This window comes from Gossypium hirsutum, chromosome A05, assembly GCF_007990345.1.
Source record: "Gossypium hirsutum isolate 1008001.06 chromosome A05, Gossypium_hirsutum_v2.1, whole genome shotgun sequence".
Lineage (NCBI taxonomy): Eukaryota > Viridiplantae > Streptophyta > Magnoliopsida > Malvales > Malvaceae > Gossypium > Gossypium hirsutum.
In genome coordinates this window covers 35,583,995-35,607,021 of record NC_053428.1, presented here as the reverse complement: position 1 = coordinate 35,607,021, position 23,027 = coordinate 35,583,995, and the positions used below count along the sequence as shown (strand labels likewise).

Below are 23,027 nucleotides of genomic sequence, written 5' to 3'. Positions count from 1 at the left end.
TATTTATCTGTATCTGTACTACTCTGACACAATTTTGATTCTGGATAAGAAATATGACTGCATTTGTTCTGTCATGTGATTAAATATAATTTTTTTTGAGTTACTCACTGAGTTATAAAAACTCACTCCTTGTTTGTCTGATAATTTCAAGAAACCCTCAGACTTAGGAGGGTCTGTGTGACGGGAGCTCTGTTATGTTCACAATTCTGTAAAACTTTATTTACATAAATTTGACTTATTTAAAATTTTTAATTTGAGAGTTTTGTAATTTTTGAAATTTCGGGACATTTGGGTTTTTATGGTTTTGGATTTTGTTTTGGGTTTTGCTAGACAATTGGTAAAACGATTTTTCGAAAAACGGTTATGTTTCTGTGATCAACTATTTTTAAGAAAACAAACTCGGATTTTCAAAATATAACATCTTAAGAATGAAATAAAAATCATAAATTTTGGTTAAAATATGATTTTAATAAAATATTTTTTTACATAAAAATCTATTAATTATATTTTATTAAAAATAATATTTTAATAAATAAAATTACTTTTGTAATTTTTATCTCTCTAAATAATATTAATAATATGTAATAATTTTTAATTTGAAAATTAAAAAATTAAAATATTATCTAAATCTTAAATATTGTTATAGTTATATATAGATAACCTATCCTAAGTTATTTTTGATCGATAAATAGACTCTTTTTTTTTTCAATTTTTAAAGAAAAAATCCGTAAAAAAGATGTGAGGGTAAATTACATCATTAGTCACTAAATTATGGGCAAATTTTGGTTTTAGTCACTTAACTAAAAAATATAATTTGGTCACTAAACTATTCAAAAGTGTTCATTTAAGTCACAAGACTGTTAAAATCGATGTTATATGACTTTCTTTATTCGCACTACCTTCACCAACCGAAAGCTCTCTTTCCCTTCTCTTTTACAGTGCGGTTTTTTTTTTCATGAAATAGCTTTGGATGTCATGAATATGTGAACCAAAATTCAAATGATTTTTCTCTTCGATCTCCGAAACTGATCAACATATCTACTTGGACCTAAAGTGTGTTCTTCTACTCAATAATAGGTATTGATCTATTGTACTTATCATTGAATCGTCATTTGAAACTCATTGGTGGAACTTTATTTAAATAGAAGCTTTTGAATAGTTTAGTGATTTAAAAGAAACCTTTTGAATAGTTCAGTGACCAAATTGTAACTGTTGTTAGTTAAGTGACCAAAATAAAAATTTACCTATAGTTTAGTGATTAATGGTGTAGTTTACCCAAGATGTAAAAACCGATGTGTGGTTCGCGCGTGTGGAAGATGTAACTATCATCTATTTCCCTTGCTACTTGTATTAAACGAAGCTTCGCTTCGTCATTGACAATGTCACGCTAATTACTTATAGGCTAAGAACCAAATCCATCCCAACTTGTTTCAGGTAAGCTTTTCTTCATCTGAACTTCCTTTCTTTGATGGTAATTTCCGATCTTATCTTCTCTTCTCTTGACAATTATCAAAATCTGTCATTAGATCCACCAAATCTTTCTAATTTCAGTCTTTGATCTTCTTTTGGTACCCTTTCTGTAGGGGAAAAAGTAGAGAGATTTGCAGTAAAATGAAAAGGAAAAAACTTGAAACTCAATACAGACAGTTTGCTTCTTCGTTTTCCCCCTTGAGATTCTATTTAAAGTTTAATTCATCATTAGGGTTTAGTTCTTGAGTTTCGTAAGATCTGCTGAAGGAAAGGTTTTTTTTCCCCTTCTAAGAATAGAATTTGGTTAGTATAGTGATATATTCTTTCTTGCAAATTACCTTAGTTTGGCGTGAATTGGTTGTATCGAAATTTAGGAAGATTAGATCTCAGTGGATTCGTTTAGCTTCAGTTGCATTTATCATTTTTAAAGTCACTTGACCTTCACCGGAATTTGTTTGCCAATTGTTTCTTCTTTTCTAGTAAAGAATCATGGTTTTGTAGTTATGTTTATAAATGCTTTGCTAAGTTAATGGCGCTCTGCAGATCTAGGTACTTCAGAATACCCTGCTGAAATGAATCAAAAGGGCTTGATTTATAGTTTTGTTGCAAAAGGAACTGTTGTTTTAGCTGAGCACACATCATATTCTGGGAACTTTAGTACCATTGCTGTTCAATGTTTACAGAAGCTGCCTTCAAATAGCAGCAAGTTCACGTATTCTTGTGACGGTCACACATTTAACTTCCTCATTGACAATGGATTTGGTACTAATTTCTCATTATTTCTTGATTTCGGTCAATTTTTTCATATCAAAATATGTGATGGTGTTTGTTTCCACTTGCAGTGTTTCTAGTTGTCGCAGATGAATCAGTTGGCAGGAGTGTGCCTTTCGTTTTTCTTGAACGGGTGCTAGATGATTTTAAACAACGATATGGTGCAAGTATAAGAAATGAGGGTCCCCATCCTTTAGCTGATGATGACGATGATGACGACTTATTTGAGGACCAATTTAGCATTGCATATAATCTTGACAGAGAATTTGGGTGCGTACATAGGTTAAATTGTTATATTTTCCTGGTTACCCTATGATGTTTATATACATGGGGGAAGCCTTACCTCTAATTCCTTGCTCTGTGTAACAGACCAAGGCTTAAGGAGCACATGCAATATTGTATGAACCATCCAGAAGAAATGAGTAAGCTCTCGAAGTTAAAAGCTCAAATCACTGAGGTGAAGGGGATTATGATGGATAACATTGAGAAGGTATGTATTTGTTTTCTTGAGAAGTGGTATGATTGTGGAAAAAATGGATGTGTCGTTCTGAAAGTAGAGATCAATTGTCTTGTAGCAATCTTCTGTGGTATGCAGATTTCTGTGGTTACCATTGCACTTGTCTATACTCTAAATCTTAAACTTCTAATCTTATGTTAATCTGGATACATTTTCTTCTCTATTTTTTAAATTTTTTCAAGATAAAGGGGTTTTGGTGGGGTTGGGGCTCTAAAATAACTATATTGAAGGATGCTAACTATCATGTTAGCTGCTGTTATGAGTATTCAAATTTTTATTATCTGTTCTTTGTACATTTATGTTTCAAATTTTTATATGTAGTTATAAATAAAAACCTCTTCAATGATGAAAAAGTGGAAACATAGAATTTTATGCCTCTATCCAACCAACAATGGACTTTTCAACCTTAAGTTTGATTTTCAAGATTTTTATTTTAGTTATTTTGTCTTTGGAGTAGTGGTCGTTATGTTTTTGGGTAGAAAATTAACAATCAAGTTCCATATTTCATTTATATCATGAGGAATTCAAGGGTGGTAGCTATAGGAGAAAACTGGAAGAAGAAAGTCTCCTCCCCCCCCCCCCCCCCAAAAAAAAAAACACATACAGTCCAATGAAAAAAAAGGAAAGAAATTAAGGGTCTTATGTTGGAGGGATTGGAGAAAGGATAACATTGCTGGATTTGAGGGTTCATGAATGGACTTGAGGCTATGTGAAGAGCTGTTTGATTATCAGAAATTAGAGTGATAGGCTCGTGTTGCTTAAACCCTAATTTAGATCACTAATCAGTAAATCTTTGGTCAGAAATTTAGTCTGTAGATGCTATTTTAATACTTGTATCTGTTCACTATCATCACTCGTAATGACAGACCATATCATCCACATGGACAATCACTAAAAACGCCCGTAGGAGATTGTTTTAACTTATGTGAAGACTTCTTCAAATAACATACTAGCTCTAACTCTCCCTGAGCAACAATCTAATTGGTTTCATGTAAGTTTTATCCTCAAAGTTATCATGTAGAAAGGCATTTTGTTAATGGCCAACTGAAATAAAAGCCAAGTAAAATAGCTGCCAATGTAGGGTTAGTTGATCATATTTTCTTCGTATGGATGTTTTTAGCCATCAAATTTCAGATACCTCTGCTGAGTGATGATTATGCATGTAATAAGGAAAGAATGTTTCTAGCTAGTTGTGGTGTATTAATGCAACTCTGGGGCAAGCAATGCTTCTCCTTATCTATAGATGCCTCAAGACTATATTCCTTTGCGCTTGTTGCCTGCAAACTGTGGTGTGATGCTTATTTATTTCCCATTTACATCAAATAAATTTGTCTTGTGGATAGAAGTTACTAAGGTCTTCCAATGCAAAATCCTCTATTTGGTGTTCACTTTGTAAAACCATGGCTTAAGTTTGTAAGAAGGTTTCTGTGTTCAAAAGATTACAAAGAACCAAAGAGCTATTCTACTAAAACAAGCTAAAGCAAGGTGTTTGGCTATCCAAATTTTATAATTTTAGGCTAGCTTATGTTGGAAGCTCGTGTCAGCTTTTAGACAAAGCTACAGATAAAGCTTCTCCAAAAAAAGTGCTAATATGACGTAGTAACAAACAGAGTGTGCTTCGTTGGGTGGAAAAGTGGAGAGATGGGAGGAAGGAAAGGAAAAGTGGAAAGAAAATTAATTTTGAGTGTGCTTGGTTGGGAAGAAAAGTGAGAGGAAAGAAAATATGAGAGATGATCATTTTCCACTCTAATGCATAAAAATCAATCCTTCCAAATGGAATGATGAGAGGAAAGAAAATGAGAGAGATGCGTATGTTAGTTCAATCCTTCCAATTTTCTTTCCAACCTACTGACCAAAGCTTTAATGAGAATTTTCATGTTCTCGTTAATACTTCAACTAGTTTTATCTCTGTGCGATGCACAGGTTTATTGTATTTAATAATTAAAATATATTGAAAAAATTTTAAAGGGATTACAAATAATATAAATTAAAAAATAATATATTTAAAAATAATTAGATTAAATCAAAAAAATAACTTGTCAAATTAAATTATTGTAACATATAGGTTTTTTATTTTAATAAAAAAAGTTTAAAGGAAATTTCATTTATGTAATTGAAATTTCTTTTTTTTTAACTTAAAATGAAATTTAAATATAATTTTTTTCCTCAATATAAAGAAAATATTTATATTCATTCCTAAATTAAATGAAGGATCATATATTGATCTTGCAGTTTATGAGCTCTTTTGTCACTATGTAGGATAATAATCCTTTCAACCTTCTGTTACTCTGGTTTTGTTAGTTAGTGGCTTGGTCAATTTATCAAGTATTTCTTGATTCAAAGCTTAGCTTAACAGTCAATATATGTGTAAGAATGATAAACCTCTTATTAGATGCAGCCTATGCAAGCGATGTTGTAGTGAGGACTTTAAAAGTACATCCAGCTCCTTGTGGTGCATTAGTTTAATGCCGTGCAGTATGGTCTCAACCCAAACACCATGTAGTAGTATCGTACCTCAACTGAATATCTTCTTGTGCCTTACCATGCCATGGAATTTTTGGCAACTAGTAGTACAAATGGCTATATATAGATATGGTTTGATGGGTTAATGTAATAAGAACTAAAATTTTTCATTCCAAAAATTTCTATTTAAAGGTTCAGGACTATGCTTGAAATGAATGTTTTTCTGTGGCAAAACACCCCGTGTTCAGTTCACTAATTTCCTTGAAACTAAGGTATGGAAAATGGTGTTGCTAAAGTTATGGTATATATTGGTTTTGGATTGTGGTCTTCTGGACAAACAAGGGAGGAGCTTGCTTGAATATTCTTAAGAATATATTAGGTGTAGAAACTTGCTGTCTATCTTCGTGCTCTTGCTTATGGTCGATCTCTTGAGCCTTTTAAATATCATAAATGTTCTATGTGGCTGGATGACTCTGGATTGTCCCTTTCTTTTTGGTGGTGGTGGTCTTTTGGTGTGTTGGGGGGGGGGGTCTGAATTGATAATTTCCCAATACAATGGTGTTTAACTTGTTTGTTCCTTCCATATAACTGTTTGATATTTCTCTGTTCTTTGTTATCAAAAGGAAAACTAATAATAGATGCTGAAGCTGATTGTGATCAAATCAATAATTAATTCAGTTTTTGAGCAGGTTTTGGATCGCGGGGAGAAGATTGAACTTCTAGTGGACAAAACTGAGAACTTACAATTCCAGGTTGGTGCTATTTTCTCTTTTGATTGAACAAATCCGGAAAAGGTTCAACTATAAGTTCAATATATATATATAAAGGGTTTTGTATTTGTATTATTTTTATTGTAGGCTGATAGCTTCCAGAGGCAAGGGCGGCAACTGCGGCGGAGGATGTGGCTGCAGAATCTGCAAATGAAACTGATGGTGGGGGGAGCTATTCTTGTGTTGATCATCCTTTTGTGGGTTTTTGCGTGTGGAGGTTTCAAATGTTAACGTTGATAACCATTGCATTGCCTATGTTTTCTTTTATATATACAAAAAATAATAATTCTACATTTGTTTAGATGTACAAAATATAGTTATGCTCTTGACTTTGTACATGGATTGCTGTTGTTATGTAGCACTACCTTGCCGTTTAAGATATGTAATCAAAGCTTTGAATTTTATACTTTTTTGAAGTTTTCTATATGAATGTTTTTTACTTGTAATCTTTTAATTTTCAATTTTGGTAGAAAAGTTTTTAACTTCAAATTTGAACTCATCTTTTTTCCCTGAACTTATTTTAAAATAATATTCCTTGGAAAACCTACTTATTTCATTGCTTCCAAACGATCCGGATGATGAGTATAAACATAATGTAGAAATTCCAACCCTCTTCTTCAACATCTTCCTTTATTCAACGTAGTTTTATCAACATTGGAGCAATAAGAGGAGAGAAAAATTTTATTTATTATGCATTATAATAGTTAGATATAAAATAAAAAATAGTTAGTACAAATTTAATTTTATAAAAATAAGATTTTTTTTAAAATGAACGAAAATTTTTCTTTGCTAAAAATAGGTCATGAAGTGATTAAATGTTACAAAAAGAATTTGCTTATTACTAATTCACATATTAAAATATGTATAAAAATAATACTCCTACTAGTAGCTTTGATGATGTAATTTTGTTTGTTCAAAGATACAACTCAGATCGTCAACTGTTTCTTCCTTATTTTCACATGGACAAACACCTGAAGTATTTGTGTTTCTCCTCGTAAAGTCTGATCTACTAGTAGATTGTTGGTACACACTTTCCATAGAATGATGATTAGTTGAAAAAGAAGCTTTAATCTCCACACATTCTTCCACATAGGATTTACCTGATACACTTATCTCTTGTTAGTCTGTTGATGCCATAGCAGCCAGTAAATATTTATCTCGAACAAATATGCAGTGTTCATAGTGCATTTGTGTTTCTCCTCGTAAAGTCTGATCTACTGGTAGATTGTTGGTACACACTTTCCATAGAATGATGATTAGTTGAAAAGGAAGCTTTAATCTCCACACATTCTTCCACATAGGATTTACCTGATATACTTATCTCTTGTTCATCTGTTGATGCCATAGCAGCCAGTAAATTTATCTCGAACAAATATGCAGTGTTCATAGTATTCATAAGTCTAATTTAGCCCGATTTATGATTTCCTCTGAGCATTGATTAGTTTTGGTTTTGAGGCTTTTGCTGTTATTATTGTTGTTGGAAAAAAAAACATATCACATTTAAGATGTAAAAAAAAAAATTGAATATGACATATTGCAATATTTATATCTTAGTTATGAAATTAAAATTTACATTAACAGTGTTTCAAATACTAATCATTTGTTATTGTTAGTTTAGATAAAAGGAGCATGAAAGAAAAGAAAACCAAACTCACTACTACAGTGCACATGTATCTGGATCATTGATTGATGTTTTTTTAAAGTACATCTTTACTTATGTTGATATAACATTCAACAAAAGAAAGGTACAAAAGAGAGGAGAATGGTTGTTGAGATGGTCGGTTCACCCAATCAGAAGAGAGAATCAGAAAATATGAAAAATAAAGGTAAAAAGAGTTTGCGTTGAGTATAGAAAGAGTGTAAGATAAGTATTTTTAAAGAATCTCCCCTCTCTTCAACATTTTTTGGGGCATTTATAGGTAGGGGTCATATGCAATACGGTGTTAACGTGTTGGACTTGTCATCTAGTCATCATTAAAGGGATGTCTTCAATGAGATGAGGATATCTGTGATAAGACAGATTCTGTCAGTCATTCATTCTAATTTTGATGGGAGAAAGTAATTGAATTTACGTGATGTGTTCTTAATGAAAATCAGGCCATTCATTGTCCAGATAGCCTCCCAAGAAGGTTAGGTCACAAGTGACTTCCTGACTTGTTGATGACAGGCTTACTGTTCAGAAGCCTTATAAGCTTGTCACATGTTTTTTTGTGAATATGATACAACAATTTAAGATAGATCAGATTAAGTTTAAATTTAAAAATTTCATTTCTTTACCTAAAGTAATATTCGAAACATAAAAATATTTATTTTATATCAATATTTAATATTTTTAGAATTAAATTGAATACTTTTTGGAATGAAAGTAAAAATATTTTTATTATTAAAAACTACAAAGGATTTATGTGACTATTAATTTTCAAATATTCACGTTTGAATCAATGTTATTTTTAGTGATAATATATTCAAATATCTAAATTTTCTATTCAAATAACTTAAAATACTATGAATAGTGGATCTGAATTTAGATTTTTAAATTCATTATCCATTTCACTTTTAAAAGCTTTGTTTTATTTTACTTACTAAATTTGAATACCTGAGGCATAATATTATTCAAACCAAATTTACATTCAGATAATAATATTGAAGTATAATAAATGAAATCAAATTTTAAAACAATTATGTGGGCTTAAATTTAAATATTACAGTGCTTAGAGTATGTTCGGTTCAAAATTTTATGGATTTTTTTAATTATTCGGTTGGATTTTTTATTTTTTCATATTAATTTTAATTTTTGGGTTTTTTTATTACATAAAATCATTTTTATTTTATAATTTTTTAATATTATTCGGAAAAAATTCAAAATCTTTTTATAAATATTTTTGAAATAAAATTTTGAGTAAACAAAAAGCAACAAATAACTCTTATTTATGCTATTTTTTGAAAAAAGTATTTTTATATTAAATTTTCAAGTTATTTTCTCTAATTTAATATAAAAAATTATATCATAAAAATTTAAATTAATTATAAACCAAATAATAATAATAATTATTCAATTTGTGTAATGTATTATTAAACTTTTTAACTTATATTTCATAAATCTATTAATTCCTAATATGGATTTTTCTTAAGATTTGTGAAATTGTGTTCTTTTAAACGTTCTAGAAATCTGACTTCTGATTAATGACGTGGCAGCTCAAAGACAAGTCATTAATTTTTTTAAAAAAATCAATTCCAAATCCCCAAAAATCCCTTTCATAGAAACTTCTTATTATGTTTTTTAACTACGCGTAATTTGAAAGACAAGGAGAAGAAACCATCCAAGCCCCAACAAACAAAACAGCTCCTCGTTATCTCCAATTTCAAAATCAAAATCAAAATCAGAATCAAAATCCAAAGATCTAAATCTAAATCCGTCTCCTCTCCTTTCTCTTTTTTTAACCTTACAATTAAGGAAAGAAGATGAAGAGAGTCTTCGGCGTTAAGAAAGACAAGGAACCCCCGCCTTCTATCCAAGATGCTACCGATCGGGTCTATCTCTATTCTCCTTTTATCTTTTCGTTTCTTTCTTTTAATTTTTTCGTTTGATTTGTTGGTTTCTGATGTAGTATTAGGGTTTGTCTGTTTGATTAGTCTGTTTCATTTCAAAATCTTTGTGATTTCTTAAATCATATGGATTGGATTTATGTGATCAGATCAGTAAAAGAGGGGATACGGTTGATGAGAAGTTGAAGAAGCTAGATGCTGAGTTGAGTAGGTATAAAGAGCAGATAAAAAAGACAAGGCCTGGCCCTGCTCAAGAGGCTCTTAAATCTCGAGCTATGAGGGTTCTCAAGCAAAAACGAATGTACATGCTTTTCTCTATCAAATCTTTCCTTAGTTTTATTCCATAATTATTGCTAACGCTATTTATGTTGAGTTTCTATGTATTTGATTTCTCTGAAGTATGTATTTCCTGTTACTTTGACGTTTTATATGTTATGTTGAGTGGATAATGGTGGTTATTGCTTCATCTAGTAAGTGTTGTTTCATTGGCTTCTGTATAGGTATGAAGGGCAACGTGATATGCTTTATAACCAGACGTTCAACCTCGATCAAGTTGCTTTTGCTTCTGAGGGTCTTAAAGATGCTCAGCAAACTGTATGTGGTAGCCTTTGACATACTTTTATATTTCATTTATGTATCTCACCTGTTACAAACTTGCATCAACTGATAAGGCAATTATTTTCCTTCTGACATGATTACTGATATGTGCTCTGTCATTGGTAATTTCTCATCTTGTGTATGCTTTTTCAGAAGCATAAGTGTACTTGAGTTGTCATTTGTTGTTTCTATAAGATTGATATTTACTGTTTATTGCATGCTATAGTGGATTTATTGGGACTATCTTATATTTACTGTAAAACATGTGTTACTTGATAGTGCCCAAAAGGGCATAATTCGGGACAATTCAAGCTGAGCTCTTTCAGTTCCCTTATTGGAACTGGCTTCCTACCTTGTGAGAGGTAGGATAAACCGTTCCAAATTGGAGATGAATAGGTGATGAATGATAATCTATATCCCAAATTGTTTATACTTATTCTGTCATTTGTTCAAGCTAAGAGGATTATAGATGCCCCTGAACATTCTTGCGGTACTTATGTTTGAACTACTACTCGCAATTTTTAAATCCTAGTTATTTTTCTGTCCCAGATGACAGCCTTGAAATCTGCCAACAAGGAGCTGAAAGGAATGATGAAGACTGTGAAGATTCAAGATATAGATGTCTGTGCTTTCTTTATACTTTCCATTCTCCATCTTGTATCCATTATAATGAATTTCCACTGATATTTGTTTCTTTTTTCTTATAGAATTTGCAAGATGAGATGATGGACATGATGGATATGAGTAATGAAATTCAAGAGACCTTAGGCAGAAGCTATAATGTGCCTGATGATATTGATGAGGATGAACTCATGGGCGGTAAGCATTGACCTTATCGAAGTCCACAAGAATGGACTTTAAATTTCATATCTTGGTTGCCTTCTGTATAATTTGATTGAAGTGTTGCAAACTTCTTTTACCTGGAGGAAGTCACTGATGGAACTTATGTTGATATCTTTGAATTTTGTGACTGTCCTCTTATGTCCTTTTGGGGGCTTGCTGCCTGCACTTATAGCTTCATTGTCTGAAAAACCTTATGGTCTGGTAGAACTACATTTAACTTATGTTTTGCAATCTATACCTTATTATGGTCCATTTTGGATTGCAGAACTTGATGCTCTGGAAGCAGACATGGGAACTGAAGCTGATGGTGTTCCCTCTTATCTTCAACCTGATAAGGAGGAACCAGATTTGGATGCAGAGCTCAATTTGCCTACAGCTCCATCAGGAAATGCAACAGCAGCAGCTGGCAGGGCCAATGCCCAGGTAAACTTTATATACCTGTAATTTTAGTCAAGATTTAGATTAGCATCTAATACAAAGAATCAGGATATATATACTGTTTATCCCATTCTTTTTCTGCTCGATATGGTATATTAGGATTTTATTCAAACATTTAACTTTCTTTTTTCCAAATTAATTTTCCACTTCACCTGCACTAGCCCAATTTAAAAAATATGACAAAAACCGATGTTGCTCTGACACATTACTTTTCTTGAAGTATCTGTGTCTGACACATATCTGGCCATGAGTGTGAGGATATGATCCTTAAAGAAACTAGAATTACATGGACAACTATGTTTTTGAAAAACTGTTAGATTTGGTATACATTTTATACTTCCATAGGAAGCTCGTTTCCATCAATCTCCATTTGCTTTATAACTGTTATTGATATCCTGCTTCCCGAGCTCACATAAGTTATAGAGCGATACGGGTTTTTAGGCTTCTGAAATATCTAAATCTTGATATTTGTATTTGAATTTAATCTCCCAATTATATCTTAGTATTGTTTTATAACTTGGATGGTGAGCAGGTTGAGGATGAACTTGGTTTCCCTGCTGTTCCTCGAGCATCTGTCCGCAGTTAAAAGATTTGCTAATATATATACTGTAAGATGAAGTTGGATGAAGCACGTCCTTGTAAACATATTGTGCAGAATTAACTTTCAATTACTAGTGCAATTTAATTGATTTTTAATTTTTCGGGTTGGGAGCTATATAATATTATAACTGATTTGACTTGGAAATTTCTGTATTCATGTTGTCATTTCATATTTATATTTACACTATATTTATTGTCTTGATTTAGTGTCACGAGAAGTGACTATACTTAAAATTATAGAATATACAACGAAACTTACATACAAGTCTCAAGGATGTCGTTCGACTCTCCGCCAATATGCCTGCACCGTATCGTCCATCGTTGCTTCCTTAGAGATAGAATCCGGCACCCAAAGCTCTGTTTGGTAGCTCGTCAGCCTAACATTAACATGCCTGTATTGCCCCAACGCAGTCCCTTTCCAGGTAAGTAGACTTCTCTGGTCCTCAATTTTGAAATTTAGTAGTAGTAGTCTCTCACAACAAAATCGGTACAATTTAATTCTTATCAATTTTGATAATAAGTAATTAAAGATAATTAATTATAATGTTAATGTCTTTTGTGAATTGTACTTAGTTATGATTGGTACAGTAATAAATTTAACCCGATATTTACATATTTTATTAATTTAATCTTGATTCTAAAAAATTAAATAAATTTAACCTCAATATTACACATTCTACAAAATTATCATGACAGTAGTAATTAGGTCTCTTATTAATTTCTTTTAAGTTTGTACTTGAGGGCTTTGCCCTCTTAAGTTATCAAAAATATATGATGCGAGTTTAATTTGTTTAATCATGAGCAAATTGATAAAATGTGTAAATTATGATAACTAAATTTGTTATTATATTCTATCAAATTTATATAAAATTGACTAAAAATATAAATGTTGTGATTATTGTTTTTAGTTGCTTATGACTAAAAATATAAATGTTGTGATTATTGTTCTTAGTTGCTTATTTTCGAAATTGATAGAAAGTAAATTGCTTTAATTTTTTTTAAGAATAAATTTGCTCAATATCAAAATTTAGAAAGACTAGAGAGATCTTTTTACCTCGCTTTTCACCAAAACCCGATAAAAACCTTTTGCCCATAGTAATCAAATACCATCATAAATCATCCAATGCTTAGCTTGCTCAACACTGCAATTACCTAAACAGCTAGTACCTGGGCATCTCTAGCTAATATACTTAACGAAGCCATACCAGCATTGTTCTTAAGCATGTCATCCACCTGAATTCTAAAATTCCAAGGTATTAAGCCTCACCTGACAACTCGGCACAACCAGTCTATCAATTTCCCTTACGAAGAGACAACCACCTTCTCCAGAGACAAGTGCCTATTCTGAAAAATAAACATATTCCTATGCTTCCATTACGTCCGGCATACATACCAAGCAGAGTAGGCCTAGCAACTCCACTAAAATGTATATGTAAACCATTTTTGTCATTAATGTAAATCCAAGAATTTAAAACCAAGGAGAACTTAGATTGAACATGTTCGAGAAGGATTCTAAATCGTACCAATCAAGCAAAATTGTAGTCCCCAAGGACATGTATAGCATCCTCAAGGGCATGTAGTCTCGGCATGCAGTTTCATCAACCATTCCCCTAGGACAACATTCACCATAAGGATATCATTCTCAATGACATGACTACAAGCTCGACTTGCAGTTTCATCATCTAGTCCCCTAAAACAACGTTCACTATTAGTCTCTCTTTCATTGTGAGCCAAAGAAAGGGATAAACTCGATGTGGTCCCTTATACGACCAAGCCAATGTCCAAATCTGATCAAATGGATTCCACGTATCACCTAAGAATTGTCTATAAGTGTAACACTCTACACCTGACTCGATCATCGGATTTAAATGTATGATATTACATTATGTCGTTGAAGCAATTCAAACTATTATAACACAAATATAATCGATTCAAACATTAAAATAATTCATATACATACATTTGTACACTCATTGATTTCATTTCATCAATTTATGGGGTTATGATAAGTTAATATTGGAGTTAAGATTCAAATCCAAACTTAAATGTCAAAGTTCAAATCTATGTCTTGAGACAAGGGTCTCCATGTCTCGAGACAAATCATAAATGATTTTGAGATTTTTAGCTTCGAAGTTAGCATATCTCAAGACACAACATGTTGTGTCTTGAGACAACCTTCCCCTATTTTTCTATTTTTGTTTCAACGTTTGAATGTCTCGAGACAAGAGATTCTTGTCTCAAGACCTAAAGTAGGGAAAAATCTATTTAGCTTCGTTGTTCTTCTGCCTAAAGACAAAGGTCACTTGTCTTATGACCTAGGAACAATTGTGTAACGACTCGAAAGTTAGTAGTGTTGAAAACGATGGTTTCAAAATCCCATTTTCAATCATTGAGTCCATAAAGATTATTATTTGATATTTACGAGGTTAGGATAGTGTTTAATTAAAGTTTGGTTCTTTAATATTGTCAATCGGATAGTTAATTAAGGTATAAGGACTAAGTTGTAAAAGTGATAAAAGTTAATTGCTATAATTTTAAATAGCTAAAGATCAAAATGGTGATTTGAATATTTCTATATGGCCAAACGGTGTTGGGTTTGAGTTGGAAGCCACCGAATTTGTTAATTAGGTTTAACTCAGCTAAATTAAAATTTTAATTAATTAATTAAGTTTAATTAATAATTAATATAAGTATATAAGATAAATTAAAAGAAAAAAATAAACCATTCATGCTATTTCTTCCGTCTTCACGAAACAAAAAGAAAGAATAAAGGGTTTTGACGATTCAAGCTTCAGTCCTTCTATTCGTAAGTAATTTCAAGTCTGTTTTTTTTTTAATTTTTGTGTTTTTAAGGTTTTAGAAATTTGATTTAGCTAATTCGTATATCAATTTATAAAATTATTGAAATTTTTAAAAGTTTTGATTTTTTATTCTTGAAGCTTTTAGTATTAAATTGTTAGATTTTAAGTTTAGATATGAAAAATGACTAATTTATAAAGTGGAAATTTTTTATTTTGAACATGGGAATTAAAGTTTAAATATTTTAAAATTGAGATAAAATTTCTATAATTATAGATAATTGAGGGCTGTAGAACGATGAAATTGAGATCGATTTCGAAATCGAAGCTCAAATTTGAAAGTTTTGGTAATTTCGATTTTAGGGACTAAATTGAATAAAATGTAAAATTTTAAGGAAATTTAAATAATGAAAATGAGCTGATATATGCTTATAATAAGATGAAATAAGAGGGTTGAAATTGATAAATTTAATTGAATTATTGAATAGATCGAATATTGGACCAAATCGAAGATAATCGGGAAAATGAAAAAATTTGTTGATTGGTCTTTAGAGATTTGTTTGTTGATGTTTTGACCAGGTAAGTTTATATGGTATGATTTTATATAAATTTCTCTCTCTCTCTCTCTCTCTCTATATATATATATATATATATATATATATTTAAATTATGAATTCTTATATGCTTAATAGTAATTTGAATTATTTACAATTTGGTACAAAAGGTGATATATGAACTAAATCGTAAAGAAAATGATAAATTAATTGATATATTGAATATGATGAATTTCAATGTGAAATATTAATGAATTAATAGTTGATTATGACTGATCAAATCATAATGGTATGAATTTGACTAATTATCGAGATAGATGATTAAATTGAATAGAATTGAAAATAGGTAATTCGATGAAATTATGGAATTGATTTTGAATTAGGTTGAAATAGGATATGCTATGTGATAAACTGGTGATTTGACATATTAATTGAATTGTTTAAATGTGAATTAAACAATATGACGATTGAATAAAAGGTTACCCTATTAATTGTTCAGGTAGAATCAGATATAGTTGGCATGCCACAGGATAGGTTGAGTACGGGTTACTTCGGCTATGAGTCAATGAGTGTTGGGCACATTTATACTTTGGTTATACTGATGAGGCACTAGGTATCAAACACATTGATGAGCATTGGGTACAAACTTTTTACTTCGACATTATCCTATGTGGCACTGGGTGTCAAATTGGTGTGATTGGTTGAATCCATATATCCATTCGAATCCAAGTCAGGTCAAAAAGGATATAAAATGTAAATTAGATAAATGATATTCGAATTGAATTAATATTATGATTTGATGATTTACATACACATTGTGAAATACGAATATTGATAGCATGTGACGAATCAATGAATTTGATTCAAGATTCGAATAATGAAACGAAATAGTGAATGTCATTATATTGAAATTGGATGTATTGTTGACAATAGATATAAAATGATATGAAATTGATGTTGAATTGAATAAATGTTGGTTATAGGTGATTGAGAATGTTGTTTGCTTGATTTATTATAAGATGCGATAAATGTTGAGGCTCACCTTGTTGATATGTGATTGTCATGTTTAGGTAAACCCGTAAAGCTAGTATTTTACGGAATTAAGATGTAATTTGAGCTAAGTTGTTGTTTAAATACATGTAAACTTACTAAGCATTTGTAATGCTTACCCCGTTGTTTTTATTTTCCTATAGTTGGCCAACTTGCGGAACATGTCAAGCGGATCGTACGGAGCTCACACTATCCTGCTATTGAATCAATAGTCTTTCCATCGTTTAAAACTCAATTTTGTGGCATGTACATAGGTGTTATTATATGTGTTTACCTTGGTTTCATAGTTTTCTTTTAACTACCTTGGTTTCATAGTTTTCTGTTAACTTAGATAATGTTTGAATTATGGTATATGTTGATGTGGAATGGTTTGAAAGCATGAAAGTATATACTAAGTTTGACTAAGTGATTTTGGTATGTTCAGGTGTATATTGAAGCATATTAGTTAGCTGATTGGAAAATGTTAAATGGTATGATTGAATGATGTGTTGAAATGGATTTATAGCATGGATAAGTAAGTTGATTTAGTACAAGTTGTTTGATATGTTTTGAATTGGTAATGGTTAAATCCATTAATAGATATGTTGTTTTGGATGACTTGATAGTAAGAAATATGAGTTTATGTGTTTCGGCTAAGTGGTTGATTATGGTAGATACCTAAATAAGGCATGTTGTATGGTTGAATGGTGTTAATGAATAAATGATGAAATGATAATATATGTTTGGAATGAGTTGTGATGTATGGTTGAATAATTATGAATTCATATGTTTAAATGACATGCTTGAGTGTCTAATTGGTGCATACTAGTTCAATGGCTATGGGATGGTAAAATAGATGTTTTTTATATGCTTTGAATTGGTTTTATGCAGGATATAAGTGTGCATTATGCATCAATTATACTAATGGTTTGGTTTGGCATGAAATAGGTACCAAATAGCCTAAAATATATTAAAAACAAAGTCCATGTCGAGACGAGAAACTCTCATCGTCGCAATGTTGACTGACAATTTGAGACGTCTCAATGTCGAGTGGCCACACGTCATAGTGTGGCAAACTGTTTGGCTGCGTCACGATGTGGAGAAGGTGACATCACGACATCGACCTTGAATTTTTAAAACTTTGCAATTTGGTCTTAATTCATGCTTGGGTTAACAAAAGAGCTTTCGTAAGTTTGATTAAGGCTTAGATTTGATTATGTATCTTAATATCTAGGTATTTATGATATGATTGAATATTTGAATGCTTTATTTCTGGTGTACTTGATTAGAATTTTTAAAAATGTTACAAAAAGTTCCCTATTTGATCTCAGGTTGACTCTAAAGCATCCGTATGCTTGTATAAGACCTGGGAAAAAATGTTTATGTTTTTCATTGTTGTACTATTGATTGATTACATGATTGATGAAGTGAAATGATGTTTTTAATGTGAATTTTTCAGTAGTTTCTTTGACAACGAATGTGGCACTCTAGTGCTCGGACCTGGCGACCAGGTCGAGTAAGGGGTGTTACATTTGTGATATCAGAGCTATATGTTTAGCCGATTCTTGGACTAAATAAAGCTTGGAGTTGAGTCTAGAAATACATGCCACAATAACTTGTGATAGTCTGATGTCTTCTAATCCAAATTGGCTATGTTTTTCATATAGATAAAGCATGTCGGCCAAATTAAATTGTGTCATATATCATAAAGTAAAAAGTAATGTTTCTGCTGCCGATAAGGGGGTTGTTTATAATGTGTCTGTTCCGCAAGGGCTAGGGAATGAGGCAATAGATGCCATCTTCCAAATGATAGACCAATGGCCCACCCATTTTTTGGAAGCTATCTCTTTAGCTCTGTAATCCTAAATGCAACTTTCATCCCCGATTGTGCCTCCTGTGGCACCCTATTGTCCTCAAAATCCAAATCTAGTGAATGTTAACTGATTCCCAATCGGAAAAATCCATACGGGGTAGAGGAATTCAGAAGTCAAAAGGATGATGATCGGACAAAAGATGAAGATTTGCTGGAAAATACTTTGAGAGTGCCTGATGAATTGATGTGTTTTTCTAGAAAATGGTTTGAAATACACCGTATTGTTACGAAAGGAAAAAGCGTATTAGTGGTGGGTAGCTCTAACATCAGTAACATCGAGAGACCGAGATGTGCATCTATGTTGAATGAGGCTTGAACGAAGACATTCGGATACTTGTGGGAGCATTAGAGCCGAAAGAATTTGTTGTACTATTTGAGTGAGCTTAGAGGTGGTAGAAATGTGAAACGAAAAAGAATGAACTAAGTCAAAAAGCTGAGACATTGAAAAATGTAACGTGACCAGATCTTTTCTAACTCCTTATCTAAGCAGACGAGAAATTTCAGGAGTCAATCTTTAGCCCTACAAGAAATCTGAGGAAAAGATATGTCTAAACAAAATTATTAGAAGCCTCAGACTAAGTCATTGGGTAGTACATGTAGTATCCAAAACATGAATAAATTGGTTTGTGAACATTGCGGCAAAAATCATTTTAGGGAAAATACAAAGTGAGGATAGCATTATATTTCATATGTAAATCTATCGAGCACTTGATAAAGGATTGCTTAAGAAATCAGATGTCATTAGTAATCATATTTCAATGTTATTTGTGAAAAAGAAAGGTAGAACTATGAGATTGTATATTTATTGTAGACAGTTGAATAGAGCTACCATACTTGTTTGATTAGTAAAAGGGAGCTATTGTATTTTGAAAGATAGACTTTCGATTAGGTTGTTGTCAACTTAGAGTTATGATTCAGTTGTATTGAAGATTGCTTTTCAGACTTGATATGAACAATGTGAGTTTCTGGTAATACCATTTAGATTAACAAACACACAACCGCTTTTATAAACCTAATGAACTAAACATGATTAGTATTTGAGAATAGTGTTGTAGATTTTGCTAGAGAAATAGTGCTATGCAAAGTTCAGTAAATGTGAATTTTGGCTTTGAGAGGTAGGGTTTTTGTGATACGCAATATTGGCTGAAAAATACATGTATTGGTTTGAACAGACTTTCAACAATTGTGAGCTAAGAATTTTTGAAAAATATTACAAAGGTACATAGTTTTCTAGGACTTATTGGATATTACAGATGATTTGTTACATGATGTTTGATGATAGCTCTATCGTTGATGAAACTGTTACAGAAAAATGTCAGCTTTGTTTGATCGGATAGATCCCAACAAGATTTCAAACAGTTGAAAGTTACGTTAACAGAAGCTTCAGAGTTGAATTTAAAATAGAGCAGATTAATAGAGTTGCTGAGGAATTATGATTTGATTATTGACTATAATCCGGGTAAAGCTAATGTGGTAACTAATTTACTAAGATAGAAATTATGTTTTGCTTTAAATTTTATAAACACTCACTTGACTTTGAAATGTGGTGATCCCAATAGCTAATTGAAGACTTATTAAAAATGAAGACACTTCAGAGTTTAGTATTGATGTTAACAAAAATCTATATTTTCGAAGCTATTACTATGTGTCGAAAAACTCAAAGTTAAAAAAAGATATTTCATATGAGGCTCACAGTAGTGCTAATTTGATTCATTCGGACAATTGTAAAATGTATAACAACATGAAACAATTGTATTGGTGATCGGGAATGAAAAGATAGATTCTTGAATATGTGGCAAAATGTTTAATATGTTAGCAAGTCAAAGTCGAGCATCAGGTTCTGTCAGATTTTATGTCTATGCCATTTCCTATCATTTCTGACTAAGACCCGAGATTTACCTCTAGATTTTGGAATAAATTACATAGTTTTAAGCATGAAATTGAATCTTTGTACAATGTTTCATCCTTAGACAGACAGACAATCAGAACGACTGAATCAGATACTAACAGACAAGCTGCAGTGTTATATAAGTGAATTTGAAATCAGCTAAGAGAAGTTCCTATCATTAGTAGAGCTTACAAATGATGGCATATATTAGTTGAATATTAAAGTGACACTCTATAAGGCTTTATATGAATGTGAATGTAGAACTCTATTGTATTGGTTTGAATTGAACGAAAGAATGTTGACAGGGACCAATCTGATATGAGTAATAGACGAAAAAGTTAGAGTTATAGATCACTTACCAAAAGTGCCAAAACTAACTGAGGCAACAAGCCTACGAACCTAGGTACATGTCGTATAACCTCAAAACATATAATGCATACAAAATAGGATCGTAACGGCTTCCTAGCTAAGCTTGAGAGTTGGATGCTTGATTGTAAAATTTCATTAGCTTTTATCCAAGATCTGCACACAGAAACAAACAAATTCATATGCTAAGTAATAGTTACTCAATGGTGTTACATAACCCAAATTCAATTATAAACATAACAAAATTTAAATAACAAAAGTAACATAATAATTCAAGTTAACCAATTAGTCATTTCACGTTAATATCAAAGATATACATATATTGATGGACGTCGAAACCACCAAATATCATTCGTACAAAATAACTCTAATTAGTAGTAAGAGTGATAGTAGGGTCGAGTCCACAAGGATTGGATGCTATAATCAACTTCCGTGTATAGTTTATGATCAAATTGTTTGTCGTGTCTCAGGTCGTGGCAACAGTCGTGCCCACGACTCCAATCGTACCTGCAAAAAGAATAAAAATAAAAGTAAATCGGGGTTTTTGAAATGTTTAGAAACTAGATAATTGAAACAGTATAAATAATTCATTAAATAAATTAGAAAGTAAATTCAAAATTTTGCAACAGATAAAATAAGCCTTAGCCTTAGACTCGGTAAATTTCGTATCAAGAATCGATCCTTGAAAATTAATATTCTCCTCCAAATGATAAGCATGTTATAACAGCTAAGAACGTCCTAACCACCAATTCCTCTTTTCGTAGCTGGTTCCAGTACGACCTGCAAACCAACCCTTACCGATAGTCTAGCCGAGATACATGTGTTCCCGATTCAATATTTCAGTTGTAACAGTCCGATTTCGACCCTAGTCGGAATAGTGGTTTTGGGACCACAAATCCGAGTCTGAAAAATATTTTAAAATTATTTTCTGTGTCTGTGAAATGTGAATTTATACCTGCGAAATTTCTGTGATTTAATTTGTCTGTTTCTGTGTTTAATTACGAGAAAGGACTTAATCACGTAAAATACAAAAGTTGCATGCTAATTGTTAAAGTGCTTATTTGACTTGGCTTTATAAATGAGAGGTACTTATGATGCAATTGGACCATTGTAATAATGCATGGACAATTATGAACATCAGTTGGTAAAAATTCAATGATATATGCCATGGGCAAAATGGTAAAAAACGGATATAATGTTTATTATAATAAAATAAAACATGAAAATGGCCATAAACACATTGTTATTGCCAAAAATTCAAAATAAATAAAAGGATAAGAACACCTAGGGTTCGGCTACTACATTTCTTGATTAAGGTATGTACTTCGGTCCGTTTTTTACAATTTCTAGGTTTCTATGATCGTTGCTCCGTATTCTTCAAAGCCCATGTCTGAATTTCTGTTTCTGTTGAAGATTTCATGAAATGCCATTGCTGATATCATGAGTTTTGTGATGTTTTTGGATGAATTATGAAGGCTCGTTAGATGGGTTATATGTTTTATTCTTGATTTTTTTATGAAATGAACTATTTGGGCTAAATTATGAAAATGAGGTTTTGAAGGACTAATTTGTGAATTAAACATGTTGTATGGGCTTATATAGAAGCCATGTATATTTGGCCAAGTTATAGTCTTGGTGAATTTGACATATTGGTGATTTTGTGAAAAATGGATTAAATTGTCAAAGTATGAAAATGTAAGGGCTAAAATGTAAAGTGCCATAAATATGTGTATATGGATTAAATTGAATGAAATGAATGACTAAATGGTTGAATTTATATTGTAATAGATCAAGAACAAAGAAAATCGGACTTAGATCGAGGGAAGTCCAAGGTAGTCGAATAGTCGATCCATTTTCATCCGATATCCGTACGAGGTAAGTCAAACTACACTTATATGTTAAGTTGATTAAATTCTATGTTTATAAACTATTATATGCATTGGACGACCTTGAGATCCTGATAAAAGAACATTGGTATTGATCTGAATTATCGTGTAAGACCGTGTTTGGGACATAGGCATCGATTTGAAATTTACGTGTAAGACCATGTCTGAGACATCGGCATCGTATATGTTTTTGTATAAGACCCTATCTGGGACAGAGACATCGATACTAAATTACATGTAAGACCACGTCTGGGATGTCGGCATTGTATTTGTCGATGAATATTTATTCCGTTTCTGGATTGTTCGATGATAAAGTATGAGATATGAAATATATAATTCATACAGGTACGTTTGTATTGTACTAGGTTTCTGAATAGAAAAGACTATGTTTCTGTGAAGTAAGGAAATATTCTATGAGACGGTTGTGAAATCTGGTTATTTACTATTATTTTTATGCTATAATAGTTGGGAATTTGTATTTGACTTACTAAGCTCTTTGTAGCTTACTCTGTGTGATTTCTGTCTGTTTTACAGTTATCGTAGCTACTGAAGGCTCGGGATAGTCGAGGATTTTCACCACACTATCAAGCTCTTTTTGGTACCTTTGAAAGTGTATAT

General features: G+C 31.7%; 2 protein-coding genes across 4 annotated transcripts; both read left to right on the top strand.

Annotated features, from left to right (window-relative positions):
- The first annotated feature begins 1,225 nt into the window (after window positions 1–1,225).
- On the top strand, window positions 1,226–6,395 carry LOC107904372 (vesicle-associated membrane protein 727). Of its 3 annotated transcripts, none has more exons than XM_016830719.2 (6): window positions 1,226–1,434; window positions 2,014–2,232; window positions 2,313–2,511; window positions 2,611–2,731; window positions 5,911–5,973; window positions 6,079–6,395. In XM_016830719.2, the coding sequence occupies exons 2-6, from the start codon at window positions 2,043–2,045 to the stop codon at window positions 6,220–6,222; spliced, it is 717 nt and encodes a 238-aa protein (XP_016686208.2). In that variant the 5' UTR covers window positions 1,226–1,434; window positions 2,014–2,042; the 3' UTR covers window positions 6,223–6,395. The 3 variants fall into 3 exon arrangements, with proteins under 3 accessions (XP_016686208.2, XP_016686206.2, XP_016686207.2); XM_016830717.2 differs by having other exon boundaries at window positions 1,362–1,471; XM_016830718.2 differs by lacking the exon at window positions 1,226–1,434 and adding an exon at window positions 1,437–1,773.
- A 2,826-nt stretch (window positions 6,396–9,221) lies between these two features.
- On the top strand, window positions 9,222–12,202 carry LOC107904373 (vacuolar protein sorting-associated protein 60.2). The gene is made up of 7 exons (XM_016830721.2): window positions 9,222–9,522; window positions 9,687–9,838; window positions 10,038–10,131; window positions 10,684–10,755; window positions 10,842–10,953; window positions 11,243–11,400; window positions 11,948–12,202. The coding sequence occupies exons 1-7, from the start codon at window positions 9,454–9,456 to the stop codon at window positions 11,999–12,001; spliced, it is 711 nt and encodes a 236-aa protein (XP_016686210.2). The 5' UTR covers window positions 9,222–9,453; the 3' UTR covers window positions 12,002–12,202.
- Window positions 12,203–23,027: the final 10,825 nt, after the last annotated feature.

What these genes read in the sequence shown, in the direction of transcription:
- LOC107904372 (XM_016830719.2), top strand. Translation starts at nt 2,043, where the DNA reads ATGAATCAAAAGGGCTTGATTTATAGTTTTGTTGCAAAAGGAACTGTT. An exon ending in CCTCATTGACAATGGATTTG is followed by an intron (nt 2,233 to 2,312) that starts GTACTAATTTCT and finishes TTCCACTTGCAG; the next exon opens with TGTTTCTAGTTGTCGCAGAT. An exon ending in TGATGGATAACATTGAGAAG is followed by an intron (nt 2,732 to 5,910) that starts GTATGTATTTGT and finishes GTTTTTGAGCAG; the next exon opens with GTTTTGGATCGCGGGGAGAA.
- LOC107904373 (XM_016830721.2), top strand. Translation starts at nt 9,454, where the DNA reads ATGAAGAGAGTCTTCGGCGTTAAGAAAGACAAGGAACCCCCGCCTTCT. An exon ending in TCCAAGATGCTACCGATCGG is followed by an intron (nt 9,523 to 9,686) that starts GTCTATCTCTAT and finishes TTATGTGATCAG; the next exon opens with ATCAGTAAAAGAGGGGATAC. An exon ending in CTGGCAGGGCCAATGCCCAG is followed by an intron (nt 11,401 to 11,947) that starts GTAAACTTTATA and finishes GATGGTGAGCAG; the next exon opens with GTTGAGGATGAACTTGGTTT.